Here is a 25,980-nt window from a genome sequence, read left to right on the forward strand (position 1 = left end):
ACTGTATGAGGATGTATTCTGATGGAAGTGGAAATCTTCAACATAAAGAAGATCCAACTCACTTCCAGTTGATCAATGATGGACAGGGGTAGCTGCACCCAGAGAAGAAACACTGGGAGGGGAATCAAAATTGTTAGCACTAATATCTGTCTGCCCAGGTTACATGTACCTTCGGATTCTATTGTTTATTGTGCAACAAGAAAATGATATTCGCACACATGTATTGTACCTAGACTATATTGTAACACATGTAAAATGTATGGTATTGCCTGTCGTCGGGGGGAGGGAATAGAGGGAGGGGGGGTAATTTGGAAAAATGAATACAAGGGATAATATTATAAAAAAAAAAAATATATATATATATATAATAAAAAAAAAAGATATAGGAAATGTTGGTTATCTCTAAAGTCTGGTTAGGAGAAAAATCAAGAAATGACAACCTCCCAACCTAATAATTCCACTTGAAAATTGCTGAAAAATTAGTCTACTAATAAAAGTAATCTTTTAATTATTTCTCACCCTCTCTCCTTTCTCCTGTATTTGACCTTGAAGACTGCCTGGTTGAAACCACTTAACTGAATCACCAGTGCCTGGAATCTTGCATTACCTCCAGCAAAAGCAGGCGCCGAGAGAGGCAAGTTGGTATAGTTGTAAGAGCGCTGGCTTTTGTGTTAGGCAGTTCAAATCCAACTTCAGACCATCCTAGGGCAAGTATGATCTTAGGCAAGTCACTTAATTTCTGCCTGCTTCAGTTTCCTCATGTATAAGATGGGGATGATAGTAATACCTGTGTTCCAGTGCTGTTGTGAGACTAAAAAGTTAATATTTATAAAGCACTTTACAAACTTTAAAGCTTTAGATAAATACTAATTAGTATTATTATTGTACTTACTCCCTCAGGGCAAAGATGGAAAGGGCTACATGAAAATCTATGCAGTGAAGTAGGAGTGAGGTATTACTTTACCTCAGTGAAAAAAAATCAAGACCATTTTCCCCTCCTCACTCAGATATCCTCTCCTACTTTTTCCTCTGTCACATTTGTGAAGGGTTGGGTCTTTTCTTTGCTAAAGCTAACTCTTCTGTGTGCACTCTTGATTTGATCTGCTCCTCATTTCTTTAGAAAATTGCACCTATGCTATTGCCAACTTTCAACCTTCGATATCCACCTCAAGCCCCACTTACTGGCTTCTTCTCTAATTCCTACAAACATACTTATGTCTCACCCATCCTCAAAAACTTCTCATCTGACACATGCTAAGTATGTGATCATGAGCCAGCTATTTAACTGTAGGGCTCATTTCCTTATCTGTAAATTGGAGATAATAGTTGCACCTACCAGACAGGATTGTGACAATGAGGAAATGGGATGATGCTTGAAAAGGGATTATTCAATGTTAAAATATTACACAAATGCTATTATTATTGGATAGGGAGGAAACTTGCAATTTCTTTGGGATAGGGAATACTATAGATATAGATACAGATAGGAAACAGATAGATGCAGATGGCCACCTTTGCTTTGTTGCTCTTTAGAAAGCTTTCCAGAGCACTGATGAATCAAGTGACTTATCCTGAGTCCCGCAGGCAGTATGTATGAAAAGCAATATTTGGACTTCAGTCTTCCTGACTCAGAGGTTAGCTATTAGACCATGCATTTTCTCCTAATATAATTTATATGATTTTAGCTTTAATAATAATAACAATCTTAAGCTGATTACATGCCCTAACACAAAAGGAAGAAACAAACAAAAGTCAGAAGGGGATTTAATAGATTTATTTTGGATTGGTAATGGTAAAGCTCCCATTTTCCTCTCTTCCTTTTTCCCTCTTGGTTTTATGTCACTATGAGGGGAACATCAGTCATTGAAAACACTATGAAAAGGTAAATGGTAAAAACCTAGGAGCCATCTGGAAAATCACTCAGTTCTCTTTGGGCGCAACCCCTGCTGGGGATGAAAGGAGCAGCACAGGTTCTGATTACTGCAGAGAAAGCAAACAAAAACAGACTTTTGTGAGATTAAAAATTCACTTGATAGTGATTTTCCTCATGATTAAGCAAAAAGATGCCGGATACAAGCATAACAGATGTAAGAGCAGCTGCCTTAATTGCTCTCCCTTTTCCTCTCCTCCCTCCCCTCCCTTCCCCTTCCCTTGCCTTCTTTCCTTCTCTTCCCTTTTTTTTTTTTTTTTTTTTTTTGAGGAAGGGTTGGGGAGACAATATCTGAACTCTGAAAAGAGCACTGACTTTAAGAACCTTGACTGACTCAAATCCTGATCAGAATCAGTATTCTGATACTTCCTAACTATGAGACCTTGGACAAGTCACTGTTTCCATATCTATCAAATGAGAGGATAAGACTAGATGGCCTCTGATGTCCTTTTTAACCCTGTCTCTGATCATCCAGTAATGTTTGGGAATCTGTGCCCTGGTCCTACTTTTCCTATGATAAATATACTGGGTCAGGCATTGTTGATGAATTCCAGGGAGGGCAGAGCAACCTAAAAGTCTTCTAAAAGCTGAGTGAGGATGTCCTGGATGCCCTTCATTGCTCAAGTCAATGTCCTTGAGTGGGGAGCTCTGGGGTCTGGGCTGAGTGGAGGATCAGCTCAACCTGCCTCAGCTGCTTAGGGTTTCTACAAAAGAGGAGGGAACAATGGATATTTTCCCTGAGCTAAACATTTTTGGACTAAAGCATTAGCATCTTTTATTCTTTTAGTTGAATGTGTATACACACACACACACACACAAACACACATATATATATAAAATTTTGGTTTTGTAAAATATGTAGTATTGTTTTTTGATATATATGTCTATATATGTGTATGTTACATATATTTTACACATGTAAATATATGTACATATGTTTACAAAACTAATCATCATATTAGCCTTTCCTCAACAGGATCAATATATAACAAATCTCAGTATTGGAAGATTCCTCAGAGACCACCTAGTCCATTCTATTCTTTCTACAATAGGGGTTCTTAATCTTTTTTGTCTGCCTATGGCACACTGAGAAAGCCTAAAGATCTTCATCTCAGATAGATGTTTTTAAACATATATATATATACACATATATATGTATATATATATTATATATATGTGTGTGTGTGTATCTGCATGTTATGTGTGTGTAAATTTTGTGTGTCCATATGAGTAATATGAATATATTTATTTATTTATTTTAAAAAATTTATTTATTTATAATTTTTTTGACAATATATATGCATGAGTAATTTTTTTTATAACATTATCCCTTGTATTCATTTTTCCAGATTATCCCCTCCCTCCCTCTACTCCCTCCCCTTGATGACAGGCAATCCCATATATTTTACATGTGTTACAATATAACCTAGATACAATATATGTGTGTAAATACCATTTTCTTGTTGCACATTAAGTATTAGATTCTGAAGGTATAAGTAACCTGGGTAGATAGACAGTAGTGCTAACAATTTACATTCACTTCCCAGTGTTCCTTCTCTGGGTGTAGTTGTTTCTGTCCATTATTGATCACCTGGAAGTGAGTTGGATCTTCTTTATGTTGAAGATTTCCACTTCCATCAGAATACATCCTCATACAGTATCGTTATTGAAGTGTACAGTGATCTTCTGGTTCTGCTCATTTCACTCAGCATCAGTTGATGTCTCTCCAGGCCTCTCTGTATTCCTCCTGCTGGTCATTTCTTACAGAGCAATAATATTCCATAACCTTCATATACCATAATTTACCCAACCATTCTCCAATTGATGGACATCCATTCATGTTCCAGTTTCTAGCCACTATGAAAAGAGCTGCCACAAACATTTTGGCACATACAGGTCCCTTTCCCCTCTTTAGTATTTCTTTGGGATATAATCCCAATAGCAGCAATGCTGGATATCAAGGGGTATGCACAGTTTGATAACTTTTGGGGCATAGTTCCAAATTGCTCTCCAGAATGGCTGGATTCTTTCACAACTCCACCAACAATGTATTAGTGTCCCAGTTTTCCCACATCCCCTCCAACATTCATCATTATTTGTTCCTGTCATCTTAGCCAATCTGACAGGTGTGTAGTGGTATCTCAGAGTTGTCTTAATTTGCATTTCTCTGATCAGTAGTGATTTGGAACACTCTTTCATATGAGTGGATATAGTTTCAATTTCATCATCTGAGAATTGTCTGTTCATATCCTTTGACCATTTATCAATTGGAGAATGGTTTGATTTCTTATAAATTAGGGTCAGTTCTCTATATATTTTGGAAATGAGATCTTTGTCAGAACCTTTACTTTTAAAAATATTTTCCCAATTTGTTACTTCCCTTCTAATCTTGTTTGCATTAGTATTGTTTGCACAGAACCTTTTTAGTTTGATATAATCAAAATGTTCTATTTTGTGATCAATAATGATCTCTAGTTCTCCTCTGGTCATAAATTCCTTCCTCCTCCACAGGTTTGAAAGGTAGACTATTCTCTGTTCCTCTAATCTATTTATGATCTCATTCTTTATGCCTAAATCATGGGCCCATTTTGATCTTATCTTGGTATATGGTGTTAAGTGTGGATCCATATCTAATTTCTGCCATACTAATTTCCAGTTTTCCCAACAGATTTTTCCAAATAATGAATTTTTATCCCTAATGTTGGTATCTTTGGGTTTGTCAAAGATTAGATTGCTATAAATGTACCCTTTTTTGTCCTTTGTATCTTATCTGTTCCAGTGATCTACTGGTCTATTTCTTAGCCAATACCAAATGGTTTTGGTGACTGCTGCTATATAATATAGCTTTAGATCAGGTACACCTAGACCACCTTCATCTGACTTTTTTAATATGAATATATTTAAATGTGGCTTGAAAACAGGGTATGCTGTTATATTGTTTAACTATTAGCTCTGGTGTGCAAGGGGAGCTCATCAGTATTGGAAAGATATCCTCCCAATCCCTAGAGATTTCAGGAGACCTAATAGCTATGCTCTGGGGATTCAATAATGCAAGATGAAGATTATTCTAAAATTTACTTGCCTGGAGAAGTTCATCAGAATTTTACTTCAGTTTCATAATAGCATGACAATGCTTTTATACTTTCCCAGCTGCTAAAAACGGGATAAAATCAGGGCTATGTGCTTGTTCCCATGCTTTTTTTTTAATATCCTTTTTTTAATTAATAGTTTTTATTTACCAGATATATGCATGGGTAATTTTACAGCATTGACAATTGCCAAACCTTTTGTTCCAATTTGTCCCTTCCTTCCCCTCCTCCCAGATGGCAGGTTGACCAATACATGTTAAATATGTTAAAGTATAAATTAAATACAATATATGTATACATGTCCAAACAGTTGTTTTGCTGTACAAAAAGAATAAGACTTTGAGATAATGTACAATTAGCTTGTGAAGGCAATCAAAAATGCAGGTGGACAAAAATAGAGGGATTGGGAATTCTATGTAGTGGTTCATAGTCATCTCCCAGAGTTCTTTCGCTGGGTATATCCCATGCTTTTTAGCATGATGATTTCAGCGACGTTGTTGGTCACATTTGATGAGGATGAAAATAGCATTAAAGTCAGCTACTACACTGATGGTAAATTATTTAACTTGGAAAGGCTACAAGCCAAGATTAAAGTGAAGGGAGAGTTGGTGTGTGACTTTTTGTTTGCAAATAGTTATACAGTCAGTGCAGCCTCTGAAACTGAGATGCAACTGAATATAAATCTATTCTCTGCTGCTTGTGCTAATCTTGGATTAACAGTTAATTAACATCAAGAAAACAGACTGTCCACCAATCCACCACACCATCCATATATAGAACCATTGTTTACAGCAAATGGAGAAAATTTGAATATTGTGGATAAGTGCACTTAGCTAAGTAGTATATTTTCCAGGGATGATGCACACATTGCCACAGATAGCTCAGTGTTTGGGTGGCTCTGGAGAAAAATATGGGAGAAAAGAGGTATTAGGCTGCCTAGCAAACTGAAGGTCTACAAAGCCATTGAACTGACATTATTGTTGTATCCCTATGAAAACTGGACAGTATACTAACTAGGGCTATACTAGGAAACTGAATCACTTCCATTTGAATTGTCTCAGGAAAATTCAGAATTAGATACTGGACACTTAGGTCCTTTCTCAAACTAAACTTTCAAGCATTCAAACTCTACTGCAGGGAACACAGCACCAATGGGCTGGCCATGTTGTTTGTATGTCAAACACACATATACTTAAATAACTATCTTAAGGAGGAAACACAAGACAAGGGCTCACTTGGAGGTCAGAAGATGTGATATGAAGATACTCTCAAGGTCTCTCTGAAGAACTCTGAAACTGATTCTATGACATGGGAGACACTGGCATAGGAACCACCCAACATGGCATGCCTTCATCAGAGAGGGTGCTGTGCTTTCAGAATTGCAGTAGCTCAAAAGAAAAGTGAGATGTGCAAATTTAGATATCCCTGCTTCAAATGTTCCCGTGGACTATTTGTATACAATATGGGAAGCCTTCCCAGCTTCCCAGTCACTTTCAAACACACTATAATTTGACCCCAAGATAAGGATGTTATTTTGATCTTTTTGAGAGCAAAGAACAACCACTCAAATGCCTTCCCTTCTTAGGCTGCTTTCCACCCACTTCGTATTTATTTTGCAGATATTAATTTGCAGGTACTTCCTCCATAAAAACAAATTAAAAAACACATGCTACTTGACAGCAAGACTTATTTTTGTTTTGTTTCTCCAGTGCTTAGTTCAGTGCCTGGAACATTGTAGACACTGGATAAATACTTGTTTGATTCCAATCAAGGTTAATGCCAAAGAAAGATCAGTTGAGTGGAACCCAGCTTGTAAAGTAGGTATCCCCTTCCCTGGTTGATTTGTGCACAAAGTTTCTTAGGCTTCTAGATTGAAGACTAATTAGCCCCATCTTATTTTATAGATAAGCAAACTTTTAGGAATTAAGTGATTTACTCAAGATTATAATTGATAATAACGAGTGATATGAACCCTCTGACTTTACAGCCAGTGTTCTTTCCACTGTGACACCCCCTAACTTTCCATTTCCTTCACCAGCAAAATACTGGAGGGAGGGCATCCCTCCTGCAAAGCTTTTCCTACTTTCTTTCTATTCCTTCATAATTCCCGTATGGCTAAAGACATCGAGAATCTGAGTCCTCATAAGCCTGGTGCCGAAAAATGAATAGTAGAAAAAAAGATAAATCAGTTGGTTCTTTGATGCTCCTGCTTAGGGAAGATATATCATTTACAGTCAGAAATCTTTGCTGAAAATCCAGATCATGGTGTTCTTGGCTGAGAGTATGGCTAATGTCCTGTGTCCAGCTGAGGGATGACTCCCAAACCTCGTGCATGCTTGGAGAGCATCCTGTTCCCATCAGAGGAAGTTCAGGTTCTGTGGTCCTAGAGGGAATGACTTTGGATTTTCATCTACCATATAGGGACACAGGTTTTCAAAAGCAATAGAGAGAGGAGGATTTTAAAAATTGGATTTCTCGGTTATTATCCTAGCTGTGTTGGTGTCCTTGGTCCTAATCTTTTGTGAGGGGCAAGGCTAAGACTGAATTTCAAGGAGGTTAAGGTCTAGCTAAACACAGAAGAGTCTACAGCAAGACCAAGCAGTTGTCTTTTCTTCTTAATTTTCTTAAAATTAAAAATTATAATTGATATCCTTTATTTTTACCTTACCTACATTTTTCAAAATAATCTTTTGCTTTTCATTTTTTGCTATAAGCCTTTTCTTATAATAAAAATTTTATTTTTATTTTTATTTTATTTTATAATTATAACATTTTTTTGACAGTACATATGCATGGGTAATTTTTTACAACATTATCCCTTGCACTTACTTCTATTCAGATTTTTTCCCTTCCTCCCCCAACCCCCTCCCCCAGATGGCAAGCGGTCTTATATATATTAAATATATTACAGTATATTCTAGATACAATATATGTGTGTAGAACCGAATTTTTTGTTGCACAGGAAGAATTGGATTCAGAAGGTAAAAATAACAGTTTACATTCATTTCCCAGTGTTCCTTTTCTGGATGTAGCTGGTTCTGTCCATCATTAATCAATTGGAATTGGATTAGCTCTTCTCTATGTTGAAGATATCCACTTCCATCAGAATACATCCTCGTACAGTATCATTGTTGAAGTGTATAATGATCTTCTGGTTCTGCTCGTTTCACTCAGCATCAGTTGATGTAAGTCTCTCCAAGCCTCTCTGCATTTCTCCTGTTGGTCATTTCTTATAGAACAATAATATTCCATAACATTCATATACCATAGTTTACCCAACCATTCTCCAATTGATGGACATCCATTCATCTTCCAGCTTCTAGCCACTAAGAAAAGGGCTGCCACAAACATTTTGGCACATACAGGTCCCTTTCCCTTCTTTAGTAGTTCCTTGGAGTATAAGCCCAGTAGTAGTATGGCTGGGTCAAAGGGTATGCACATTTTGATAACTTTTTGGGCATAATTCCAGATTGCTCTCCAGAATGGTTGGATTCTTTCACAACTCCACCAACAATGCATCAGTGTCCCAGTTTTCCCACAGCCCCTCCAACATTCATCGTTATTTGTTCCTGTCATCTTAGCCAATCTGACAGGTGTGTAATGATACCTCAGAGTTGTCTTAATTTGCATTTCTCTGATCAATAGTGATTTGGAACACTCTTTCATATGAGTGGAAATAGTTTTAATTTCATCATCTGAAAATTGTCTGTTCATATCCTTTGACCATTTATCAATTGGAGAATGGCTTGATTTCTTATAAATTAAAGTCAATTCTCTGTATATTTTGGAGATGAGGCCTTTATCAGAACCTTTAACTGTAAAAATGTCTTCCCAATTTGTTACTTCCCTTCTAATCTTGTTTGCATTAGTTTTGTTTGTGCAGAAACTTTTTAATTTGGTGTAATCAAAATGTTCTATTTTGTGATCAATAATGGTCTCTAGTTCTTCCTTGGACACAAACTCCTTCCTCCTCCACAAGTCTGAGAGGTAAATCATCCCATGTTCCTCCAATTTATTTATGATTTCGTTCTTTATGCCTAAATCTTGGACCCATTTTGATCTAATCTTAGTATGTGGTGTTAAATGTGGGTCTATGCCTAGTTTCTGCCATACTAATTTCCAGTTTTCCCAGCAGTTTTTGTCAAATAATGAATTCTTATCCCAAAATTTGGGATCTTTGGGTTTGTCAAAGATTAGATTGCTATTTTTATTCACTATCTTGCCCTGTGAACCTAACCTATGCCACTGATCAACTAGTCTATTTCTTAGCCAATACCAAATGGTTTTGGTGACTGTTGCTTTATAATATAGCTTTAAATCAGGTACACTTAGACCACCTTCCTCTGACTTTTTTTTCATTAGTTCCCTTGCAATTCTCGACCTTTTATTCTTCCACATGAATTTTGTTGTTATTTTTTCTAAGTCATTAAAATAGTTTCTTGGGAGTCTGATTGGTATAGCACTAAATAAATAGATTAGTTTGGGGAGTATTGTCATCTTTATTATATTCGCTCGGCCTATCCAAGAACACTGAATGTCTTTCCAATTATTTAAATCTGACTTTATTTTTGTGGCAAGTGTTTTGTAATTTTGCTCATATAATTCCTGACTCTCCTTTGGTAGATATATTCCCAAATATTTTATACTATCGACTGTTATTTTGAATGGAATTTCTCTTTGTATCTCTTGCTGTTGGATTGTGTTGGTAATGTATAAAAATCCTGAGGATTTATGTGGATTTATTTTGTATCCTGCGACTTTGCTAAAATTCTGAATTATTTCTAATAGCTTTTTAGCAGAGTCTTTGGGGTTCTCTAAGTATACCATCATGTCATCTGCAAAAAGTGATAATTTGATTTCCTCATTTCCTACTCTAATTCCTTGAATCTCTTTCTCGGCTCTTATTGCTGAGGCTAGAGTTTCTAGTACTATATTGAATAGTAATGGTGATAGTGGGCAACCTTGTTTCACTCCTGATCTTACAGGGAAAGGTTCTAGTTTATCACCATTACATATGATGTTTACTGAAGGTTTTAAATATATGCTCCTTATTACTTTAAGGAATAGTCCATTTATTCCTATACTCTCAAGCGTTTTTAGTAGGAATGGATGTTGGATTTTATCAAATGCTTTTTCTGCATCTATTGAGATAATCATAAGGTTTTTATTAATTTGATTATTAATATGATCAATTACACTAATAGTTTTCCTAATATTAAACCAGGCCTGCATTCCTGGTATAAATCCCACTTGGTCATAGTGTATTATCCTGGGGATGATTTTCTGAAGTCTATTTGCTAATATCTTATTTAAGATTTTAGCATCAATATTCATTAAGGAAATTGGTCTATAGTTTTCTTTCTCAGTTTTCGATCTACCTGGTTTAGGTATCAGTACCATGTCTGTGTCATAGAAGGAATTTGGTAGGACTCCTTCAATCCCTATTTTTTCAAATAGTTTACATAGCATTGGAGTTAGTTGTTCTTTAAATGTTTGGTAGAATTCACTTGTAAATCCATCTGGTCCTGGGGATTTTTTCTTAGGAAGTTGGTTAATAGCTTGGTCTATTTCTTTTTCTGAGATGGGACTATTTCGACTACTTACTTCTTCCTCTGTTAATCTGGGCAAGCTATATTTTTGAAGGTATTCTTCCATTTCATTTAAGTTATCGAATTTATCGGCATAAAGTTGAGCAAAGTAGCTCCTAACTATTGTTCTAATTTCCTCTTCATTAGTGGTGAGTTCACCCTTTTCATTTTCAAGACTATCAATTTGCTTTTTCTCTTTCCTTTTTTTAATCAGGTTTACTAAGAGTTTGTCTATTTTGTTGGTTTTTTCATAAAACCCACTCTTAGTTTTATTAATTAATTCAATAGTTTTTTTACTTTCAATTTTATTAATCTCACCTTTTATTTTTTGAATTTCAAGTTTTGTGTTTGTCTGGGGGTTTTTAATTTGTTCCTTTTCTAGCAATTTTAGTTGTAAGCCCAATTCGTTGGCCCTCTCTTTCTCTATTTTATGCAAGTAGGCCTGTAGAGATATAAAACTTCCCCTTATTACTGCTTTGGCTGTATCCCACACATTTTGGTATGATGTCTCATTATTGTCATTTTCTTGGGTGAAGTTATTAATTATGTCTATGATTTGCTGTTTTACCCAATCATTCTTTAGTATAAGATTATTTAGTTTCCAATTATTTTTTGGTCTATTTTCCCCTGGCTTTTTATTAAATGTAATTTTGATTGCATTATGGTCTGAAAAGGATGCATTTACTATTTCTGCCTTACTGCATTTGATTTTGAGGTTTTTATGCCCTAGTATATGATCAATTTTTGTATAGGTTCCATGAACTGCTGAGAAGAAAGTATATTCCTTTCTGTCTCCATTTAGCTTTCGCCAAAGATCTATCATATCAAACTTTTCTAGTATTCTATTTACCTCTTTGACTTCTTTCTTATTTATTTTGTGGTTTGATTTATCTAATTCTGAGAGTGCAAGGTTGAGATCTCCCGCTATTATAGTTTTGCTATCTATTTCCTCTTGCAGCTCTCTTAATTTCTCTTTTAAGAATTTAGATGCTGCACCACTTGGTGCATACATGTTTAATATTGATACTGCTTCACTATTGATGCTTCCCTTTAGCAGGATATAATGCCCTTCCTTATCTCTTTTAATTAGATCAATTTTTGTTTTTGCTTGATCTGAGATGAGGATGGCTACTCCTGCTTTTTTGGTTTTGCCTGAAGCATAATAGATTCTACTCCACCCTTTTACTTTTAGTTTGAATGTCTCATCCTGTTTCAGGTGTGTTTCCTGTAAACAACATATAGTAGGATTCTGACTTTTAATCCAGTCTGCTAACTGCTTCCTCTTTATGAGGTAGTTTGCCCCATTCACATTTATGGTTAGAAGGACTAATTCTATATTGCCTACCATCCTATTAACTCCTGCTTATGCTTTTCCCCTTTCCTTCCCTTTTACCCTCCTATCCAGTATTAAACTGGTGAACACCACTTGCTTTTCACAGCCCTCCCTTTTTAGGATCCCTCCCCCACCTTAAAGATCCTCCCCTTATTTTACCCCTTTTCCTCGAAATTACTGTATTCCCTTCCCCTTAGCTTACTCCTTCCCTTTCACTTTTCAATGAAGTGGAAGACGTTTCACCATAAATCGAATATGTCTATTGATACACGCTATGTTCATCTCCCTCCTTTCTTTCTCTCAGATATAATAGGTTACCTTTGCCTCTTCATGAGATGTAGTACCACCACTTTACACTTTTTTATGATATAATCTCCTTTCCACCTCTAGTTTCTAAGACAAATTGTACATATGTTCTTTACATATTTTTTTGACAGAAGTATAGTTCTCAAGATTTCTTTTTACCTTTTTAGAAATCTCTTGAGTTCTGTATTTGAAGATCAAACCTTTTATGTAGGTCTAGTTTTTTCATCAAAAATAGATGGAATTCATTTATTTCGTTAAATGTCCATCTTCTTCCCTGGAAAACGATGCTCATTCTTGCTGGGTAAGTTATTCTTGGCTGCATACCAAGTTCCTTAGCCTTTCGGAATATCATGTTCCAGGCCCTGCGTTCTTTTAATGTGGACGCTGCTAGATCCTGGGTTATCCTTATTGTGGATCCTCCATATCTGAATTGCTTTTTTCTAGCAGCTTCCAATATCTTTTCCTTTGTCTGATGGTTCTTGAACTTGGCCACTATATTTCTTGGCGTTTTGATTTTAGGGTCCCTTTCAGTAGGTTATCGATGAATTTTTTCAATGTCTATTTTACCCTCTGTTTCCAGAATGTCTGGGCAGTTCTCTTTGGTAATTTCCTCGAAAATGGTGTCCAAGCTCTTTTTTTCCTCCCATTTTTCAGGGAGTCCGATTATTCTCAAATTGTCTCTCCTGGATCTGTTTTCCAGGTCTGTTGTCTTTCTGGTAAGGTACTTGACATTCTTTTCAATTGTTTCATTTCTCTGGTTTTGCTTCACTACCTCTTGGTTTCTCCTTGAGTCATTCATTTCTACTTGTTCCAGTCTAATTTTCAATGATGTATTTTCTTCACTCACTTTTTTTATATCTCTTTGTAATTGTCCAATTGAGTTTTTATCTTCTATGGAATTTTTTTCCATTTTATCCATTTTATTTTTTAGAGAGCTGATTTCTTTTTCCAGCTCACTAATCCTGTTTTCCTTGGAGTTGTTTACCTTTTCCAGCTCACTAATCCTGTTTTCCTTGGAGTTGTTTACCTTTTCCAGCTCACTAATCTTGTTTCTCAATGATTTGATTTCTTTATCCACTCTGTCTTTGAATGCATGGGATGACTTCTCCAGGCTCTCTTGCCAAGCTTCCCTTTCCTTTTCCCATTTCTCTTCCAGCTCTCTTGTGAGAGCCTTTTTGATTTCCTCTATGAGGTTCTTTTGTATTGAGGAGCAGCTTATATCCCTCCCCGGGGATACATCTGGGGACAGTCTGTTCCTAGTCTCCTCAGCATTTGAAGTCTGCTCCCTCTCCACACAGAAGCTGTCAATGGTTAGAGCCCTTTTGAATTTTTTGTTCATTTTGTCAGAGTAGGAATCAAAGAAAACAAACTGACAAGAGAAACAATTGGTCTGTTTTGCGGGGGATGGAGCTGGATGGTATTAATGGGCTTCCTCTACAGACTGGGGGTAGGGCAGCAGAGAGCCACTAACAGAACAGCAATGACTGTACTGAGTCTGCGCTCTGAGGCTCCGAGAACGCACCGAGTCAGTCCAGGTGGGGATTGGGGGTGGCCGGGCTCTGAGAGACGCTGGCTTTCTGGGGTTTTAATCTTCACTTCCGGTGTTTACACCCTCTCCACTGCTCCTGGCTTGCTGCCAAGACGGAGCATCCACACTGGGGCAAAAGCCCTTTCACAGAAACGGCAGAGATCACACCCCTCCCCCTCTGGTCTGAGCTGTGTGAGCTGCCTGTCTTGCTCTGGCTGCTCGCCCTCAGTCTGCGCCCAGTCTGATTGACCCTCCCCCGAGCAAACACAGACCTTTTCTGGCGACTTTCAAGGATGTCTTCTCTTGGTGATTATTTGTGGATTTCTTTCTGGGTCAAGCATTAAGTCAGAGGCTTGTCATGAAGTAAGTTCTGTGAGAAAACGAGGAGCTCAAGCAGCTGTCTGCCTCTACGCCGCCATCTTGGCCAGAAGTTCCTATAATAAAAATTAAAAAAGAAAAGAGGGGGAATCAGTTCCATAAAACTAAAAAATATATTGACCAAAGAAAATCTCAGTTCATGTCCTTCTTTTGACTCATATGATGGTTATGTGGGCACATCACTTGTACAGTCCTTCCTTCCTTCCTCCCCATAGCTTCTACTTCTACAAGTGGGGGAGGTACATTCTCATCTGTTTTCTTCAGGGTCAAGCTAAGCCCATTCTAAATGCCCACCATTTTGGTTGCTGCTATTACTATTCTTTTCATTTACATTATTGTAATCATTGCATATATTGGTTTTGGGGTTCTGCTTATTTTACTGTATATCAATTCCCATAAGCCTTTGGGTTTGCTTACTTCATTGTGCATCAATTACTATAAGACTTTTCCACAACTCTTTGCCTTCTCATATTTTTTTATTCTTACAACACAGTAATATTCCAATACATTCATGTACCAGTTTTGCCATTCTTAACAATCCATGGGCATCAATTTTGTTATCAGTTATTTGCTGCTATAAAATATAAAAGCATTTTTCTTTCTTTTTTCTTCTAGCAATTGGGATTGAGTGATTTGTGTAGGGTCACACAGCTATTATGTATCTGAGGCTCGATTTGAACTTAGGACCACTTGACTTCAGGACCAGTGCTCTAGCCACTGTGCCACCTAATTAGCTCACCTTACTAATTTCTTAAAGGATGATTAGAAGTCTAGGGAAGGCAAAGATTAGGAAAATTTTAATGACCATCTGACAAGAGGAGACTATGTCATTTGAACGGTCTCAAATGGAAAGAGAACCACCTTAATCTTATTCTGGATTGAATTCAAGGGCCCAGGTTAATGCGAAACAGAATAAATGGAAAAAGGGACATTTAGGACACAGGAAGGAAGGAAACACCACACTGTAAATAAATCACCTCATTCTCGAAGTCTACTCTTTTTACAATGTGTTGTCTGCTATTTTTAGTTAGTTGACACCATATTATGAAGGGTAAAACCAACATTAACTCCAAGTCAGGTTGTATGAACCACAATTAATATGACAGATGAAAACAATCTGGGGTAATGATGCAGTGACTGTCATGTAGCCTAATAGATGATTTGAGGACAAACATCCTATTAGTGATGCCAGAGGGGCTCTCTATGTGACAGCAATTCAATGAGGACAAATGAGAAAGACCAGAAATGATCTCATTCTTTTTTTTCCTCCCAACTATGAGAGCTGTGCTGCTGTCTGCCCCTCAAAACTAACAAACAATCCTTTGTGTTTCCCAAGAGACCCTGTTTTATAAATTAAATACAAAATCCCCACCCATGATGTATCTCACTTCTTTATTCAAAGGATCTTATTCCAAGGTCGATCTTTGGATCATGGATATAAGCTGAAGAGCACCTTTAGAGGAAATCCACTTCAACTCCATCCTTTTCATGAGGAAGATCAAGGAGGTTTAATTATTGGGCTGAAGTCACATAGGGAGTGAGTGGCCCCTAACCCCCTTTCCACTGCAAGCAGAATCCAGCTCATTTTGATGTGACAATAGCAATTAGACTGCTCATCTTCAATGGATTTTCTGAAATTGAGATGGTAACTGATAAATGATACTTCTAGATCTGAGCAAAATCATGACATTTTGGTGTCTCCCAAAGCTCTTGTTTTTATGACCTTGGGGATAGCTTTCCTTAGAGAGAATATAAGTGAGCTAATATATATAAAGCCCCTTGCAGACCTTAGAATGCTATAGAAATGCTAGTATGTTTGCCCTCCTTCATCCAGTGTCCTTGAGTTTATAGCATCACAGATCCCCTAATATCTATAAATCTTCATAACTATAAGGGTTCTCAGAGGAAACATCCCCTAATTACCCACAAATTCAAATCTATTTTCTTTTCTCCCCCTTTCTATATTTATTGTTTTATTTTTCTTCAGTTATGTGAAAAACAATTTTAAACATCTGTTTGTAAAACTTTGAGTTCCAAATTCTCTCCCTTTCTCCCTCCCCTCTTATTGAGAAGGCACATATGAAGTCATGTTGTGAAAAAAACAGATTTCTTCAACTGCCCCCCCCAAATGTCAAGAAAAATAAAGTTAAAAATATGCTTCTATCTATATTTAGACATAATCAGTTCTTTCTCTGGATATGGATAGCATATAATCCATTTTCAAGAAAGAGTTAGAGACAGGTCCTGTGATTTCACTGGGATCTGGACCTCCCTGCTGAGGAAATTCCTGCTACTAGAGGGAAGTCAACTTTTTCTCTACAGCTTAGTGTTGCTTAAAGCAGTGAGAGGTTGAAAAGCTAGTATATGTCAGAGGCAGACCTTTAAACTTAGGTTATCCTGGTTCTGAGGCTGGCTTTTGATCACTACTATAGTGCCTTTCAGGGACTCTGGAAGGATTTTAATAACCCCATATAGAGCTACAAGGGATTTATTCATTCTTCCAAAGGTTAGAGCTCTAGATCTAATTTTGATCAACAAAGAGAAAATGATTGTTGAAGTAGAAATCATTGATACCTAAAAAGGAAATGATCCTTCCATCTTAGAGCTCAGGACAGATAAGAAGAAGAAAGCAAGACATACTCTAAAATATATACTAGCTTTAGGAAAAACAGATTTTTAAAAATCCAGAGAAAATCTAGGGTTAAAATCCCAAGGTTTGGAGGGAAATTATATCCCCCAAAGGATGGGAATTTCTTCCGGGAGAAAATCTGTTGACAGAAACAACTATTCTAATGAGGAAGAAAGGAGGACTTATCCAAGAGATGATGTGACTACACAGGTAACTCATTGACCAACTTAGAGTTTTTAAAAATGAATAAAAGACAGAAAAAAAGGGGACGGATCAAACAAAAACAAAAGATTGGTACCATTTTAGAAAAATCACATTGAAACAACTGAGGCTAATGGACAGTCACAAGAAAATGGATGAGATAGGACCACTTCTTATAGAAGATGGGCTAATGAAAAGAAAACAAAAATATTTAATTCATATGCTTTTTATTTTGTCTATGAAGAATGATCTTGAGCCTGGGAAGGATAGAATTAAAATGGCTAATAGTAAATTAGAACCCAAGATAAATGAATAGTATGTGCATTTTAACACTGTTTTAAGTTACTAGTAAATAATACTATTGTTAATAGTGATTATTATTATTATTTCAACAATGAATTCAAGGCTCATGTCAAGCCCAGAATAACTGCATTCCCAAGGCTTGAAAACCCCAGTAGATATGACTGCCGAGCTATTGCCAGTGACCTCTTAAAAATTGTGGAGAATGAGGGAAACATTGTAGAACTGGAGCCAGACAAATATTCTCCTGACTTTTAAAATGTGGAAGAGGGCTAAGGTCTTTACCTTGTGGACCAATGGGTTTGACTTTGGCTTCTTGCAAAAAACTAAGGATAAAAGGGATTGTATTATAAACATTTAGAAAGGAAGCATCGATTGGGAAGGACAAGCATGGCTTTTTTCAAGAATAGGTCATAGTCATGTCAGAGTAACTCTATCTTGTTTTAAAAGTGCCATAGATCAGGCAATGCTTCAGACAGTAAGTGTGGATTTTGGCCAGTTATTTTTTCCATTCTCTTATGATAGACTTGTGGAAAAGTTGGAAAGATATGGACTAGATTGCAGTAGAATTAGTTGGATTCAGAAATGATTAAGTTCCCAAACTTCAAAAAGAGTGATCATATAATTAGTGTCATACTAGAGGAAAACCTTTAAGTGTAGTATGTTCTTGACTCTTCTCTGTTCAATATTTTTATAAACTAGTTCCATGAAGACTAAATTGATTTTCAGGTGACACATACCTGAAAGGGACAATTAAAATACTACCTGACAGTGGAGGAGAGAACAGGGTCATCAATTTTGCTCCATTCTGCTTCATTCAAATCCAATTCATGAGCAAGTTAAGATATCACACTTGTGATGTTATTGGTCTTCTTTGGGAATGAAGGAAGAATTCCCAAAGATCCTGATGAGCTGGATCCATGGACCAGGTCTAATATTATAGACTTTGATAGACACAGGGGGATACTGGTGAATATTGAACCAGAGAGGTTAAGCATTAGTGGGAGGATTTGAACATAGATTCCATGATTCCAGAGACACTGCTCTTTTCATTCTTCTCTGGGTCCTCTCATATTAGGAACTGTTAAGCAGAAGCTGGGCATTCATGACTACTCACATAGAAAGTCTTCCTATTCATGTATATGATGGCTTAGTTCATCTTTGGGGTAATTTTAAAGACAGCTAGATGGCATGGTATACAAAGTACTGGATGACCCAAGTGAAATCCTGCCTCATACACTTTTTAGTTTTGTGATCCTGGCCAAGTGACTTAAACTCCCTCAGCCTCAGTTTCCTTATCTGCAAAATGGGGATAGTAATAGTATCTACCTCATAGGATTGTTGTGAAGATCAAATTATATAAATGCTTTGTAAACATTAAAGTACTTTATAGATGCTAGCTATTATTATTATTAAAGGTTACTAGCACTATCCATTCATTTTATAGATGAGTAAACTGAAGTCCAGAGAAGTTGAACACCTTGCTGGAGGTCATATAGAAAAGAAATATCAGGGTAGGAAATAGATCTTGGACTTTCTGAACTTCATTCTGTTGTTCTTGCTTCAACAGCATCACAGCAGAATATAAATAACTTATGTCTCTTTGGCTTAAGCAAAAGAAATTAAATTTTAATCATGGAGTTTCAGGCATAAATCACTCCCTCCCCCTCAGAAATAATGCCATAAAGACCAGCACTGTTACACTCAAATGAAACAAGATCCCTGAGGATCACATATTGAAAAAATTTACAAGTTTAAGTCAGTTGTATAATATGTTGTATTTCAATTTTGTCAAACATTTCCCAATTACATCTTAATTTGATTCCTGCACACTAGGACGTTTGCAGCCTGAGTTTGACATTGCTAAAATACACAGCCCCCCCCCCCTTCTCCCACACCTTCTAATGTCAGCCCTAGAGCCTAGCACATTGGCTGCCCTCATTCTTGGGTATTTCTTCAGGCCACCTATTAAAAGTCATAGTGTCGTAGTGTTTTGTCAGATCCCTTGAAAACAGGAAGTACAATTTTGCAGTTATCAACATAGGCTATTTTACCAGCAGGATTGGGGTTAATGAACCAAAACACATGTCTGAGAGACTAGCAAGGACAGAGGAGGCAGAGGTAGCATCTGTGAGACAAGCCTGAATGTGTTAAGCTAACTGAGGCCACAGAATGCTCTTTGTATTGCTCTTCAGGTGAGTTCATAGGTGAGCAACTTCAGCTTTTGGCTGCACATAAATCTCTAGCAGTTTGGCTTTGCCAGGATGACTGAGAATGTGCCTTATGGTACTGGATAGAATCCCAGAATCTGGAGGCATGTGAAGAGGGTGGTCTAGGACTATTTGTTCTTAGCAGGATTCATGTTGCCTTAGAATATTCAATCAAATTCAATTCAGTCCAATCCAGTTCAAGGAGTTCTAATTCATTGAATGTTTATTTAAAAGAATCTTCTGTGTAAGACACTGTAGGAACCGAGAATACAAGGGACAGCCAGTTCTGGAGACTCTACGTAAGAAAGACAGGGGAGTACCAAGACAGAGAAAAAAGAATGATGAATATGGAGTCATGAGACCTGAATTCAAATGCTTCCCCTTTTTCCTTCTTTGCCTATGTCATCTGGGTGAGACATTTAACTTCTCCTGGCCTCAGTTTCCATTTGAATTCAAATCCTGGCTCTGCTACTTCCTTCCCCATGTGACCTAAGCAAAAGATTTAACCTCTGCTGGTTCAGTTTCCTCATTTGAAAAATGAGGCAGTTAGATTTGATGACCTCTGAAATTTCTTTTATTTCTAAATCTATGACATTATGAAATAGTATAGTTTCCATGACAAGGAGGAAGAGTCCTGGTTTCAGAATTAGGAGATCTGGGGTCTAATTCCAGTCCTGACATTTAGGAGTTGTGTGGTCCTACATAAGTCATTTAACTTCTCTAAATCTTGTTTTCCTGATTTACAAAAAAGGGACTGATATCTGTTCTACTACCTTTTAGGATCATGGTGAGGAAATATGTTTTATATTCCGTAATGCCTATAGAAATACATTCAATTAATTTACAAACATTTATTAAGAACCTACTCTCTGTCAGGAATTGAGAAAAGATAAAAGGGATAAAAGTTCATAATAGGGGACTAGGGAAGGCACTGCTGGGTGGAAGAGTCAGAAGAGTTCTCATGTAGAAGTAATGCTTGAAATGAGTCTTGAGAGAGACTTGAGAGACTTAGAAGTGTAGAAATGAGTACAGTAAATGCGAACACCTTGCCATGTGTCTTATATGAAGAATAGGAAGAAGGCTAGTTTGATTAAACTGAGTGCAGGAAAGGAAGTCATGTACAATGAGACTGGGAAGATAGATTGGGGCAGGCCCTGGTCTACTTTTGCTTCCATATAGTTTTCAGTACCTAGGACAGTGCCTTGCATGGACCAGGCACTTAATACATACTTTTTCTATAGCGAAGGACTTTTCAATGCCCAACAGAAGTTAATTCACCTTTGCAAGATCTTTCATTTCCTAAAGAAAATGGCTGAAAAACAAGTAATATCTGGCTTAGTAGAAGAGAGAAGGCATTCCAAGGGCTTTGAGCTATTGGGAATTTTTAAAGTAAATATGATATATTAACATTACTACATTGGTAACATGTGGGTAGGGAATGGATTGGTATGCATGAGATTTGAATGACTTTCTAGAGTTCCACTGGACACTTAAAAAAACAAACATAGATGGTATGGAAGACCATAAAAGAAATAGCAGAAATTTTTTTTCAAATTTTTTTTTTTTTAGTGCCTTGCATGCACCCACTGCGCGCGCGTGTGCGCGCGCGCACACACACACACACACACACACACACACACACAGACTCTATGCAGAACCAGATGAGATTTTTGTCTTGCCAGGTGGCACTCCATATCACCTTATGTGGTTTTTTACTTATGACCACTCCACCTGAAAGCATGTATGGAGAGTTCCTAAGACAAGTTTTCATATATTCGGCAGGTTGAGTGGGTGAGATAATTAGCAAGGTACTGATAATAAGTGGGGTTCTTTCTGTTTTCTCCCTCCTCCACAGGTGGAAATCCTTGACTACAAGACAAAGAAACAACTATGCTTTCTGGATAAGGTAAATACAATGAATTCATGAAAATGTCACTAAAATGTCACTTCATCAAATCTGTGACTAAGAATTCTGAATCTTGAGAAAAATTCAAATGGGGGCTGGGTATTCATAGAGATCAGTCTCCAAGGACAGACTGGAGTAGGAGATGGGTAGTAGTAAGGGGAAGGCTCATAGACCATCAGGAGAAGAGCTGGATTCCTATGGCTCTAGAAGAACCCCCTGCAGAGGGGAAGAATATTTTTCTAGACTGTTGATGTTCAAGGACAAAGCCTCAGTTATTTCATTATGGTTATGGCTCTGTATTTTGTACTTCTTTAAAAAGCCTTGCTTCCTGTAAAACTCATCTTTCTGAAGAGTGGTATAGCCAGTTTTATCTACTTAGTTCCAGCCAAGAACTCCACCTCTGTTATAGAGGTATCAATTGCAATAGATACAAACAAGTCTTTTAGTCTTCCTAGTCCAGCCACATTTTTGCCTCTAGATTAAATCCTGGGGGGATTTCACTTGATCCAACTTTATACCTTAAAGAATTTGAATCATTTGATTAATTTGAATCCCCCAGAGAGGAAAACCATCCTTTTACATTACTAATCTTGGAAAATATCCAAGTCTTTAGATTTGAGTCATGTTGCAGGAAACTGTCTAATCTTCTATGTATGTTCTAATTAAAAGACATCTCTTGGTTAATTTACTAATTGCAAATACTTCTGATTCCTAGGTTGAACCACATGCCTCAATCAATGACATCAGATTGATGTTCCATAAATTTTGTAAGTACTATGTATATTTTCTAAAGTAAACCAAGCATAGACAAACCATTCATTACAACAGTCTCCTATACTGATGAAAATGATAATTTTATTGATTTGTTTAGAATAGGAATGGGGAACCTTTTTTCCTGCCATAGGCCATTTGGAGCTTATATCTATGTCTACAGATATAGATATATAAACATCATTTATAGGCCATACAAAATTATCAACTTATAGAATTCAAGCAGCAGAAGGTGGTTGTATTTAGCTTTCAGCTTGTGGTTGCCTTAGCAAATGATTTTGTGGACCATATATGGCCCTTGGGCTGGATATCCCCTACCCCTGTTTTAGAGAAAGACCTACCTAATTTAGAAACAAATTTTGAATGTAAAAAAAAATTTAAGTGGCAATGAGTCTCAAAATGACTTTCTTTTTTATTTATACATCTAAAAGCAATTATTTAAGTCATCTATAATGGTACTTTAATTTTACTTGAACCTAATATGAGTTTCAAGCAATACTGGTCTAATTCTCATATTGAATATGTTCTTTTCTAAAAAAAAACCTATGTTTTGTTTGTTCAGTTATTTATTTATCTATCTATCTATCTATCTATCTATCTATCTATCTATCTATTTATTTCTGAGGCTGGGGTTAAGTGACTTGCCCAGGGTCACACAGCTAGGAAGGGTTAAGTGTCTGAGATCAAATTTGAACTCGGGTCCTCCTGAATTCAAGGCTGGTGCTCTATCCACTGCGCCACCTCGCTGCCCCCTACTTATTTATTTTTTGCTGAGACAGTTGAGGTTAAATGACTTGCCAAAGTCACACAGCTAGGAAATATTAACTGTCTGAGGTCAGATTTGAACTCAGATCTTCCTGACTTCAGGACTGTTGCTCTATTCACTAGGCCATCTAATGTCCCTCAAAACTCAAATTAAATGCTTCATACCAAAGTTTTTGCCAGCTCCATGGCTGCTAATACTTCTTACACGTCCATTACTTTGTCTTTATTTTGCGTATATTTGTTTATGTATATGTTTGATATTTCTTGTTATTGGTTCTCTTTCAGATCCTCAATGGTATCCAGCAAGACAGTCAATGAGACTAGATCCCAGTAAGTATCAGCCAATCAAACATCATTTTGGGAAGCATTTGGGAAGGGAGGGCACAAGCCCAACACCACGAGCTTCAGAAGAGTTCTTCATATGAACAAAGTGCTAGCTAGAGCTGGTGGTGGCAACAGGTGCAGTGCTTGCTTATTAGGGATGATGCTTAATGGAATGAGTGTGAGTCCCTAGTCTTTACCTCCACAATCTTTCCAAGATGTCAGTGGCCTTATGGAATGAGGCTAGGACTTGGGAGGCAGAAGAGACTGGGATTTAAATCCTGCTTTCTGTACTTACTAGTCTCATGACAATAGACCAATTGAATTTCAGTTAATTTATTTCTTAAATCAATCAAGTCAACAAGAACATATGAAGTATTTAATATATGGCAACCTGGGAGACAAAGAAAGACAGAAACAATCTTTGCCCTCAAAGAGCTTACCTTTTAATGGATGCTGATAATCGCAGTGGTAAATGCTGGTTTCTTCTCCATGTCCACTGAAGATCTGCCTCCAGTCTTGTAATTTAAAAAGATCTAATAACAGATAGATAATAGTTGTAAAGCTTAGCATAGTGCCTGGAATATAGTATCATACTCTTTAGATAAGATAATAATAATAATCATCATCCAACTATATTTATTATTTATTATTATTATTATTATTATTATTATTATTATTATATTCTGAAAGGAAGGAATGGTCTCTATGGTATCTTCTAGGATCAATTTACAGTTGTAATGAGAGCCCAATCTGCTGAAAAAGCAGGCACCTGGGTATTGAATTTAATTTTGCAAACACTTACAAAAGGTCTATTATTTGCCAGGTCCTATTCTAGGTGCTGAAGATGCAACGACAAAAGTAAAAAGTCCCTGTCCTCAAGAAACTTCTAGTCTTCTAGGCAGCTAGTAGGCAGGGTGGTTAGCACACTTCCCTCAGAGATAGCTTGGTGGTGCAATGGGTAGAGATTTGGGCTTGAAGTTGGGAAGTTTTGCATTCAAAAGTAATCTCACAGAAGCTGTGTGATTTTGGACAAATTATTTGGCCTCTGTTACCTTAGATTCCTAACTACATATGGGGATTATACTTTGCAAGAATATTGTGAGGATCAAATGAGATCATATGTGTAAAACAGTATCTGTAACACCGTCTAACATACAGAGGTGCTTATTTGTGGTTGTTATTCTGTTGTGTCCCATGCATGACACCATTTGGGATTTCCTTAGCAGAGATACTGAAGTAGTTTGTTCATTTTGCAGATGAGGAAATTGAGGCAAACAAGGTTAAGTAACTTGTCCAGGGCCACACAGCTTGTAAGTGTCTGAGGCCAGCTTTGAATTCAGGAATTTGAATCTTCTTGACTCAAGTCCTGAGACTCTACTGTACCACCTAACTACTAAAAGGCTTAACTAGGGCTTATCAATTGGAACTTTGTCCCATGGTGCTGAAATTTAGAGAGTGCTAGCAACACTTGCATTCATGGTCAGTAAAAACACCTAAACTGTCCCCATATAGTAGATTTTTCATAAATGCTTATTCCTTTTCTTCCCCACCCTTGAAGTCATGAGACTGGAGTTCAAATCCTCTCTTAGAAATTTATTTACTCTATGATCCTGAACCTTTCTCAGTCTGTTTTCCCAACTGAAGGAAACAAATGGAGATAATAGCAACTACTTTGAATTTTGTGAGGATAAAATTAGATAATATATGTAAAGAACTTAACAAAACTTAAATTGATATACAGATATTAGTAATTATTATTATAGGAGAAAATCAACATATATCGAGTTAAGTAAATGCAAATTATATGGAAAATAAATACACAGTAATTTTAAGGGCTGGAGGAAAACTAATAACAAGCTAATTAGCAAAAACCTCTTAATGAAGGTATCATTTGAGCTGTTTCTTGAATGTTGCTAGGGCTTCCCACTGAAAGAAGGGAGGAGGGGAAGTATTTCAGGTTTGAGGGACAGCACATGGAAAGGCACAGAGATGAAAAATATAATGATAACTTCATTAAAAGCTAGTTACTGAAAAGACACAATTCCACAAAGGAAACATGGTTAGGCAACAATTTAGTTGAAAAAGAGTTGGGAATCTAATGGACTTTGAGCCCAATATTTGTCAACATGGGATAGGGGAGCCAAAAAAAAGTTAATGTAATCTTTGGGGTCATTAAGACAGACTAGAGCCAGGAAGAGCAAGGGAGAAGATAGTCTCATGGTACTTTGCCCTCACCAGGCCACACCTAGTTCTGGGCATTGGCACTTTACAAATTGATAAACTGATAAACTAGAAAATGCTTAGAGATTGGGCAACCAGGATAATGAAGGGCCTGGAGCTCACGATTTAAAGTAACAGTCAAAGGAACTGAGAATAATTAACCTGAAAGAGACTCAGGGAGGACCAGGATTGTCATCTTCAAAGATTTAAAGATTGTCATGTGGAAGAAGGGAACCAGGGAAGAGGATAGGAAGCAGATTACAGCTCTATATTGGGAAAGACCTCCTAACAATTAGAATGATACCAAAATGGAAAGGGCTACCTTAGAAGGGGATGAGTTTTTCAGTGAAAGTCATTCAGAAAAGCCTGGGTCAGGAGTGATGGCTCATGCCCATAGTTACTCTAATGAAGAGACAGAGGCTAATGGATTGCTTGAACTCAGGAGTCCTAAACCGTAGTCAAGCTAAAGCTGATAGATGTCCTCACCAAGTACAGCCTCAGT

At 37.0% G+C, this 25,980-nt stretch overlaps 1 protein-coding gene across 7 annotated transcripts in view; it reads left to right on the plus strand.

The window, feature by feature from the left end:
• Nucleotides 1-25,980, plus strand: part of LOC141539661 (very-long-chain enoyl-CoA reductase-like) — a 96,369-nt gene that overhangs the window by 29,984 nt on the left and 40,405 nt on the right. For all 7 annotated transcript variants that reach the window (XR_012481356.1, XM_074262740.1, XM_074262735.1 and 4 more), the window contains exons 2-4: nt 21,348-21,398; nt 22,114-22,165; nt 23,220-23,264. Coding sequence is in view for 6 of the 7 variants with exons in the window: in XM_074262740.1 (XP_074118841.1) it covers nt 21,348-21,398; nt 22,114-22,165; nt 23,220-23,264 (148 nt within the window). In the remaining variant the exon portion in view is untranslated. The remainder of the gene's footprint in view (nt 1-21,347; nt 21,399-22,113; nt 22,166-23,219; nt 23,265-25,980) is intronic.

The sequence above is a fragment of the Sminthopsis crassicaudata genome, chromosome 4, assembly GCF_048593235.1.
Source record: "Sminthopsis crassicaudata isolate SCR6 chromosome 4, ASM4859323v1, whole genome shotgun sequence".
Classification (NCBI taxonomy): Eukaryota; Metazoa; Chordata; class Mammalia; order Dasyuromorphia; family Dasyuridae; genus Sminthopsis; species Sminthopsis crassicaudata.